Source organism: Engraulis encrasicolus, chromosome 15 (genome assembly GCF_034702125.1).
Source record: "Engraulis encrasicolus isolate BLACKSEA-1 chromosome 15, IST_EnEncr_1.0, whole genome shotgun sequence".
NCBI classification, from domain to species: Eukaryota; Metazoa; Chordata; class Actinopteri; order Clupeiformes; family Engraulidae; genus Engraulis; species Engraulis encrasicolus.
The window spans coordinates 23,121,220-23,131,752 of record NC_085871.1 but is presented as its reverse complement, the minus strand read 5'-3'; the positions used below and the strand labels follow the sequence as shown (position 1 = coordinate 23,131,752).

At 42.4% G+C, this 10,533-nt stretch overlaps 1 protein-coding gene across 1 annotated transcript in view; it reads right to left on the bottom strand.

The window, feature by feature from the left end:
• The window catches only part of ptpro (protein tyrosine phosphatase receptor type O), a 139,753-nt gene extending 131,835 nt beyond the window's left edge, over positions 1-7,918 (bottom strand). The window contains exon 1 of the mRNA XM_063217235.1: positions 7,454-7,918. Within this exon, the coding sequence (XP_063073305.1) occupies positions 7,454-7,621 (168 nt within the window). The 5' untranslated portion in view covers positions 7,622-7,918. The remainder of the gene's footprint in view (positions 1-7,453) is intronic.
• Between the last annotated feature and the right edge of the window lie 2,615 nt (positions 7,919-10,533).

Genomic DNA, 10,533 nt, shown 5'->3' with positions numbered 1-10,533 from the left:
ACACACACACACACACACACACACACACACACACACACACACACACACACACACACCCTGCAGGCAATATTAGCAATATATATGTGGCAGACGAAAATAAAGGAAGGCGGCCATTCATTATCTAACGTTATTACAAAGATGCTATCAGAGAATGTGTGTGTATGTGTGGGGGGGGATCTAGAAAGAAATGCATGTTCTTTGAAAATGAGCTCTGGCTTGCTTGAAAATAATGAGCAATAAGGGAGAAGCCATTGCTGGTACGATAGCCTCTAACTGTGCACTGTTTTGGCTCAGGAACGCTTCGCTATTCGCTGAGAAAAACTTTACTATAACCAAAGATTTCGTAGGTTCTCTAGAGAACAAGGCCTTTTCACCGCCTCTGCTATGGCAATACTATGGCCATGTAGAGAGTTACTTGTGCACAATCCCTGGTGCTGAACAAATTATTTTAGTATTTTTGGAAAAAAAGGTTTGCACAATCTGAGGAAGACCGAGAGGTCCAAACATCATGCTTGCCAATGAATGAATAAAAAGAAAAAAATTAATTAAAGAAGACAATTTTTTTAAAAATCCAAAAATACTATGGCCATGACATAGAAAGACAGAAAGTCTTTACAAAGTAGGGCTGCACAATATATCAAAAATGTATCGAAATCACCATATCAAGAGCGACGATATGCGTATCAGGAAAAAGATTGCTAACAAGTAAAACATTTCTATGCTATCCAATCCCTAGCTGCATGTCAACAAATGCATAAGAAGTCCGCCATGTCCAAAGCCATGCCCCCCACATAGACCGACAAATTAGTGACAAGAAAAACACTTGGCTACATTTCTAAATATTGTTTAAATATCGTTATCGAGTTTTGATTTTTTTTCTGATATCGTGCAGCCCTATTACAAAGACATTACCATCCTAGTGGTGATAGCAAGCTTATATTGGGAGCCCTTTCTTGACATTACAACAGATTTTGTCTTGCACCTAAATACCTTGGGTGATACGACAACTTTGAAGGCATTGGTGTCAGTTGGTGTATAGTTGATTGATTTTTGTAACACAGTTTGGACTGTGATGACTCAAAGCAAAGACAAAAACAAGCAAACACACAAGCAGAGAGCACTGCACAGCCTACTACAGTATATCACTTACTCAATTGCAGCAGTCTGGCTGCACAACTCACACAGTCACCCCGTTGCAGATGGGGCACAGTGTTGCCAGATTGAGCGGTTTCCCGCCCAATTGGGCTGCTTAGGATGGACGTCTGCGAGTAAAAAAGTCATTTGGGTGGGGTTTTCTGCTGATTTATGGCGACAGACATGAATAGAATTCAATTTGAATTGGGCGGGATTTAGTGCTTACAGGCGGATTTTGATCATTTTTTGGGTTGGAAATCATCATTCTCATCTGGCAACCCTGAAGGGGTAGTTAAAGTGAGATTTGGCTAGCCTGAAATAATTAGTGATAGGGAGGGAGGATAAAATCCCATTGCCTTTAAGGTGGTGGTAGACCTCTTTAAATTAATGTACAGGGGGGGGTTTGGTAGGCCTGGCATGCACTGTAATATTTTACGCTGTAGTCTGAGGATAATTGTACAGCGGGCCCCAGGGCAAAACACTGATAGGGGCCCTTACAGCCTGCCAAAGTCGTAATAGGGCCCCCATCACCAATACTCCAATAGCTCCTGAGAGGGCTGGATCTGTACTCCCTACCATACTCATTTCCTTGCCCAAGATTCACACCAATCTTGACACATAGTCGGGGAGCACGACTAATCTTCTGTCAGAGTGTGTTGAATTGCAGTGGATTTTGTAAGCCTGTGTGTGTGTGTGTGTGTGTGTGTGTGTGTGTGTGTGTGTGTGTGTGTGTGTGTGTGTGTGTGTGTGTGTGTGTGTGTGTGTGTGTGTGTGTGTGTGTCTGGTGTCTGCCTGTCTGTGTCCGTGTCTGTCTCTATGTGTCTGTCTGTCTATTTCTATTCTGAGCCACTATCTGCAGAAATATCACTCAGTTGTCAAAGCGTCTTAGTTGTAAGGAAGTGAACTTCTTTTTAAGGCTTTCATCCAAGAGACTACTTCAGTTCCACTTCATCCTGATAACACCGCTTAATCTCATTGGTCCAGAAATATAGCTCCTTCAGTAGCCCCCCCATCCTTTTCGAATTTGGCTTCCCGCCTTCCACGGGCGACAACTACTGTAGACTCAGGGCACGCTTGGAGAAACAGGCCACCTCTCCCTTCTTCAAATGCCTGATAATTACTATTCCAGTTAATTATAATATTGCTACATTAATTAATAATGTTAATTAATAATGTGATTTGCCCAGCTGCCAATTGGCCTAATTCCTTCCACTGCGCATTTGCAAAGGTAGGCACGAATACATAGTATTTTTTGTGTCGGTTTTCACACTTGGAGAGGAACAACAAGTGTTAAATCAGACTCTCTACGACCTGCTCACTTGACACTGCACCAACATTGTGATTGACTCTAAGTGTTGTATTGTGCCGTGGTCTTGGGCTGCCCGTGGCAGACCTATGGTACAGCACATATCGTCACTGCCCAGCAGAAAGTTTTATTCTTTCTTTCTTTACTTTTCAATATGAATTAGTGCTACTGGCCAGTCTGCATGAGAATATAATATATAATAAATGATCTCATACCAACTTTAATGATGGAATCTATTTATTTAGAACATGATTTTCAATAAATATTTTTCTGTATAAAAAGGAGACAATCCGCACACTTCAGGTCTTTTGTGCAAAGAAACTTTACTTGACTTGCAAGCTTTCGGTCCTTAGACCTTCATCGGTCCTTAGACCTTCATCAGGCAAAACAGGCCTGAAGTGTGCGGATTGTCTCCTTTTTATACAGCAATTTCAACTGAATCCTGCACCTTCTAAACAGATGAGCGGTGGCATATCACAATAAATATTTTTCAAAAATAACAATACAAGTGCAGATACAAGGTTTTTGCAGGACAGCGAGCGACAATATACAGTACAGTACAGCGTTTAGTGTAGTCATGACGAGAGCGACAGCTGGCGAGCCCGGGCCCAGAGAGGTCAAGTGACATCTGGACAGGACTACAGCACCTGCCTGCCCGCCCGCGCTCGAGAATTACGCAACCTCGTGCCAACTAGGCCAGAGCCACAGCACAGCACAGCAAGACCTCCATAAATATAACAAAAACATGACCTCCATAACCATGTGCTGGCTAATATGAGGCTACATATTCCCGTGCACCTTGTATCTGCTAGTGATGTTGGCTATGATTATGTCCTCGTTTGTAAGTCGCTTCGGTTATAAAGCGTCTGCCAAATACAATGTAATGTAATGTCACATATTTTTAGGGGGGAAAAAAACAGTACACTTCTAAACTCTAAACTTCAATGGCTATCTTTGTGTTTAAGACAGACATTGCACATGCTACTTTTTTATTGCTGGGCTATTGTTGGACAAACTTCCCTGTTATATCTGTGAGCTTGTGACTTCATCATGTAGTACACGTTCCTCACACAAGTTTTCACTACAGTCTTTCATCCTTCAAACTGAATCACGGAAAATCAGGGCGGCAGAAGAGACGTTCAGTCTCAATGGAACAAATCTGGCAAAATAAAAGTTCATTGAAAAATGAAGTACATCCTCCTCACTCCTGTCCTTCAAAATCTGGGATGCATTTCTCGAAACCATAGTCGCTAACTACGTTAGCTACTTTGTTGACAACTACCCAAGTTGCTAACTAGCAAACAACTATGTTCTTGAGAAACGCACCCCACTGTGTGAGGTGAACCTGATGAAGACATGGAAACGCATCGAAACATCAGTCCTTTGACAATTTTGTGTTTCCACATCAAGCACGACTGAAGAAGATTCTTGGAAAAGTGAGCGGAACATCTTCAAGGTCAAAGAGGCCCAGCCGCTTGCAGATTATCTCTTTGGATTATGTGACCTGGATGAATAAGAATCTTCACAGACAACTCAGTTATTTGGCATTTTACTACATTTTCACACATCTCAGTTGCACTGATGAACTTCCTCATTTGCTACATTTTTTTGTCTTTCGCCCACATCAGTCAAGATGATCACACAAGCAATTCATCTTCCTCAACGTATTTAATTGTCAGAGGGACACTGCCCATCGATTTTACATCTGGGTACTGTAGGCTACACTATGCCATCCCTCAAACACCTAACCATGATAAAAAAGCATGACCTCCTCTGTGCATAATGTCACCACCAGTCTGGGTGTGGTTAATGTGATGCAGTACCTCAGCAAGTGATAATCTCGATATCATAAGTGCACATTCACAATGCATCTGAACATTACATTATTGTTTACCTGAAGGCACCTTGCTACAGCTTGGCAAGCCACCACACCATGAAACCTACCACCAAAACCAAACCAACAGCGGCACAGCACAACCCCCTCCCCCGACCCCACACAGCAATCCCCATTTTCCCTCCTCTGCCTTGAAAGAGCTGAACACAACACAGGGGGTTTACTTGCAGTGGTGTAGTCTACTTTTTGTGGTGGGTATACTGTATATTTGAGCATTTTTGAGGTGGGTATACTGTATCTATTTGTGCTATTCTAAATAATGGATCAATCAATTTTAGGTGGGTATACTGCATTGTGTTCTACACTGAGCACAGGGGGTTTACTTGTGAATGTGTGCTTCGCTTTTCCCCCAGACCACCTGCACCTCAGCTCATCTACCTATCATCAGGGCCATAGTCATTTTTGTGTCACAGAAATGGGGAGGCGTTGATGGCTCAGTCCAGTCCAGTACATGGTGCAAATGGTTTTGCCACCACATTCTATACATACAAGGTCATTTTATTTGATCTAAGCCACCAGTCAGTGTTTTTAAAAGCATTCACACAACAGTCTACATTAGAATAGGAAACTAGGGTTGCTGTAGGGTGTGAAGTCTGTACTTGCATGTGAAGATTAAATTTGATCTATTCTATTCTATTCTATTCTATTCTATTCTATTAGATCAAGAGAATGCTGCACAGCTCAGCACATTTTATGTGGCCCGTTAGATGTTTTCAGTCAGCCTAAATCATCTAAGAAGATGAAAGAGGATGTCAAATCAGGTAGTAGTATAACTGAGTAGTAACTGAAATAATGTATGAAAAAAGTAAATGGAACCCCACCAAGATTGTGATTCACGTCACCACCTGAACTAACAAACCCATTCAGAGGATGATCCATAAGGGTACTAACAGAAAGGAAAAAAAAACAGGGAAGAACTCAATCCAAAAGAAAGACACATGTGGAGTACTAAGGGGAGGGTTAATGACATGCAACACATTCTCACTTCCAGATAGGCAAGCTTACATGTAGGTATAGTCTAGCTATCCAGCTGCCTAGTCAGTTCTAGAATCCTACCATCCATTTCCATCACTATGGTTACCAGCACCAGGCTCAGGTGTGATCTCGGCACTCAAAGTGGTGATGTCACCAGAAAAAAAGAAAGAGGGGGATGTGTGGGTTAGGGTAGAGAGAGAGAGAGACAGAGAGACAGAGAGAGAGAGAGAGAGAGAGAGAGAGAGAGAGAGAGAGAGAGAGAGAGAGAGAGAGAGAGAGAGAGAGAGAGAGAGAGAGAGAGAGAGAGAGAGAGATACAGAGACAGAGACAGAGACAGAGAGATGATGAGGAGGATGAGGAGGATGAGTATGAGGATGATGAGGAGGAGGAGGAAGATGAAGAGGAGGAGGAGGTGGTGTGCCTGGCCGGACAGAGAAAAGCCGGTTCCATCTGTCCTCCATACCCCCCATTCCACCTCCACACACAGCCCTAAACCATATTAAGTAGGTGATCAATCTTCACAGCAGATAATTTAATTACGTCACATTCCCCCTCACTAACCTGTGACTACTGGCTATGGGCTAGCTTGTTGGAATTCACTTCATTTGCGACCAATCTGTGAGGCAATTTTCATCATCATCATCATCATCAATGTATTTAATTTCATTTCTATTGTGTTTTCACTTGTGCCTAGTAGAGACAATCCTATGTCATCTGACTTCAACACACAATCAGTTTCTTTCTAGCCTAAATCAAACATTGCATCAGAAGACTACACGTCTTACCAAATAATAGGGCCTACCTTCACATTTCAAACTTCAAGTCATGTCTACTTCAATTGATGATAGTCTCTTTCTAGCATAGATCTAACATTGCATCACAACTAACGGTATTGAAACGAAGTAGAGAGTGTAGTGTCTGTGAGTGTGTGTGGCAATGTGGCAGTTTGTTATTGGCATGGGAAATGTTGTCTGTAACACTTCCCATTGCAACATCTTATTGCTGAACATCTGTGCAAAAAATACATCCTATACACAACATCTGACAGTAAATCTCAAACTACGTCTTGTGTTCAGTCACTTGTGTAATAAGATGGTTATAATTGGCCTTTTTTAAAATAATAATAAATAAATAAAATAATGCAAATGATGAATGTACTTCTGAATTATGCACACATATTCTGAGAAGGAAAATGTGGTATTGACCTGGTGACACATTTTGGCTTCCTTACAATTGCAAGAAGATGGTGAAAAATTAATGTGATGATATAAGGGGATGCACGCCATGAGGCCTGGACATGAACAAGTGTTCAAATGCACAGTTCTGAACAATGAACTCTTAACTTAGTTCTCCCCTTCTTATTTAGATTATTTCCAAACTCGGTTCCCCCTTCTTTATTAGATTATTGTTGGGAGATGAGTTAGAGTTTACCTTATAGGTATGTAAAAATATATATATTATAGGCCTAATAATAATTTGTGTAGCCTACTTGATCAGTAGCTACTTTTAATTAAAAATCCAATACAAAACATGAACAACTAGCCAACTCATCTAAAAATGAGTATTGGAAAGAAATATTTATTCCAGGTTGTGGAAGACAAAAACCGTTATGGCCTGTCTGGTGGTCTGGTCTGGTGCTGCGTTTGATGGAATTTCCAAACCGTCAGGTGGCAATTACAAAACCAAAACAAAATCCGACTGGTAGTAGGCTACACAAACATGGTGCATCTTGCATACACAAAAAACTGGTTCATTTCTGTCCATGCTGCATCAAAAAGAGCCCCCGCACCCTACTGATGACAACAGCAGTGGATTCACGACAGATAGGTTGCAGCCGGATGACCCAATTTTGCCATAAGAAATCCTCGGCAGCAGCAAAGGCGACTTTGCGTGCCAACGTGTGCAACATACAATTACAATACAATTAAAAAAAACACAACTCCACAGAGAGATATCACTTGGTTGTTCTCCCCCACGTTGAGTAAACCTTTATGTGGTTTGACTTGGCAATATTGCCCCAAGTCTAGACAAGAACGGTCATGCACAGTGTGATCGGCCAGACATGGGACGACAGAAGCGCATATGGATAGCTCTAGACCCCCTTCCGACATGCTAGGGTTTCCCAAATTGGATAGCGGACGTACCTGGATGCTGAAAAGCAGATATACCACGTAGATCAGCGATGGAGCCATTGTTGTGATGTGGAGGACCCCTTGCGAATGAAAGACGGGGCGAGAAGAGTTTGCGTTGCTTCTAAACGCTATCGTTGGCTTGGCTTGCTCATCCAAACAATGGCGAATTTTCTGCAGCATCAGACCGCTGGCGCTTCTTTCGTTCGTTCGCTCGCTCTCTCTCTCTCTTTCTCGCTCTCTCTCCCCTGGCCGACCCCAGGCGCACAATAGTCTCCACAATCTAGCTAGCCCCTTTTCCCTTTCTTCACCTATCGCTTCGCAGATGCCCGCGTTTTCCCTGGCGATGTGCCGGTGTCAGGGAGTTCGGGGATGGGCCATCGGTTGAGCGAGCTGATCAAATTTGTCCTTTGAGCGTTTAGCATCCGCGGGCGGCCGGTCGGTGAGATGGATGGCGAGGCGGCGACATTGCCTGACTGCCCGTCGTTGTCGGAACTAATGTACACACATGCATGGAGGCTGAAGCGCCTTCGTGGCCCCGCCCTGCGAACCCGGGAGGCGAGGACAGAGGAGACAGTCATTGGGCGAGCAGGCGGCGGGGAATCTCAAGCTCCACTGATGCTACTGCTGTGCTGAGCTGAAACGCACACAGCAGCAATTCAGTGATTCGGACGACACATCACGGCTGTACTGTGTGGAGCGAGCGCCAAGAAAATCATGGTAAAATACAAATATTACAGAAATATAGTCCTATTCGAAGATATTTTTAATAGAGATCATTTTAATTACTATGTATGCTCAACTTCAACATTTTACACACAATATGGTAAGGCCTTAAATGGAAATGCACCAATTTGCCCTGGGCCACTGATGCTATACACAAGGAGAGCAAGAGAGCACAAAGCAAAGACACACAAAGCATCAAATATTGATTTGATAATCCCACAAGGAATGCAGCCGATGCTAAATTGTGTGATCTCAAAAGAAAACCCATATGGTCAGGATTAGACGCAAATGTGTGGCGTGTGGATTGAGGTTATGAAAATGCCCATATGCTTTAGGGACAGTATTAGGAATTAAACACATTGGTCTGCAATGGGGAAGGGAAAGTAGGACTTTTCAGTTAAAGTGTATTATAATCTGCCCTGTCATTATCACTTATTTTCAGGCATCACAACACTGTCAGATCAAAAAGTCAAATGCAAAATGTGCCATGCAAATAAAAGCATCTTGAGCCACTATGTTGGATTTTATGGCTTAACATTAACTGTTTTTTTTCAGAAACTGCAAAGGCTGGTGCTTAACATGCAATATGTTTTATTTTTGAGTATTGATAATTGTGAAATCATACTATACTAACTCTTGGTGCATTCTCTCTCCTCTTTGAAATAGTAGGCCCTACTATTTGTCTACGATCCCATTGATGTGTGACGCCCAAACAAAGACGCAGACACCAACCAATTGTACTCCCTTAAACAATATAGGGTGTGTGATCTGTCACTGAAATAATGGCCGTCTTCTGGACTCAAAAGTTGTTTGTCTTAGGAGCTTTTGGTTAAGCTATCAGATATGCCGTGTCACTTTCACCGCACATTAACATTACCAGGCAATAGTTTGGTTATATCAGCTTTCCAAATCTCTGGGACATAGCTTTTTTCGTTACTGGCAGGCAACCATCTGAGCTAATCTTTTGACAGCACAGTGGTGTCCAACAATCAGAGCTGCAAAACAGTGTGCAGTATTGGTTGTGACTCGCGCAGCCATGGATTGTTTACATATGTGAAACCCATGTATATTTCATCTGTTTCTTCTCATATTTCCATACGATGGGCCAAAGTTGTTTTTCATCATGATCCAACATTTCAGTGCTACACAGGACCTTTTCATTTTGCCATACTTTTATAGGCAGAACAATCGATTTGGAATTGGAATCGTACATATCTGGTCAGGGGTGTCATTAAATGGGGGAAACGTGAGACTGAGTCACCAGGGCCCCACACACTGTATGTGGTGGGCCCACACACAGAGACATTGGAGTTGGTTGCACATAGGGCCCAGAATTTTATGCTGCGTTCCTGATTCCGGTCACAAGGCTGAGTGAAAATATCTGCGAGGGATTGTAGTAACAACTCTTGAGGCAGAACAGTGCTTCAATTCCGATTTGGCAGGTGCTCAGCTCCTCTCCTTGGCAATGCAACCAGCTGGCACCAAGCTTTCTCCAACATAGTATTTATAGAAACCCAATATAGTGAGTTATTGACCACTGTGAGTAAAGAAGGACATCGTCACTTTTCAAAAGCCAATTTAATCACTGGGTGGCACAATGCATAACAGGACGAACCACTCATTTGTAAATTAGTTATGCTACTGACTAACAACCACCAATCATATCCCTGTTTCCAGTGGGGAATGCAAAGACCTCGTTTTCCATTGGTTCCCTTTTTCAGGAGTAAAGGAACAGCCGGAAAGAGGCATGTTGAAAATACTGTCTTCAATGTCCAATTCTATGCAACGTGACAGGAAATACAGCATGACTTGGCCAAATCACCCAGACATTATATGAATAACAGTTTGTGCTCACATTTTACTTGGAAGGCTTGTGTTTCCGAGAAACTTTGATCAGTAAGATTCAAAGAACTGCTGTGCTTCTAGGCTATATCTGGACATTTCTGTTACTTAGCAACGATAGGTTGATTGAGGCCTTCTTGCTGATGTCATTCTTCCATCCTGGTTGCTTTCGCAATTTAACTTCATTTCTATTAGTGCTATTTTTAGGATTCTTGCACACCTCCTTAGGCCAGGCGCGTAGGAGTGGAACCACTGGGTCATCAATGTTGAGACTTGTACTGTTGAATTGCTTGAAGAAGGTCACTAGAAAAGTCGCAAGTAAAACTCTGCAAATGCAAACAATGTGCCAGAGCTTTTTTGTCACAGCTTCAGTTCTAATAGTCAGTGGTGAGTGCTGAGAAACATCCCTATGGATCTTGGACATTCAATTCTATTCTAAATCCAGGTGCGCAGTGTCAAAACAATGCCTGAGAATTAAAGAAATAAGATAAAAGATTGAATAAGATAAGAAATTGTAGCCTCATAAG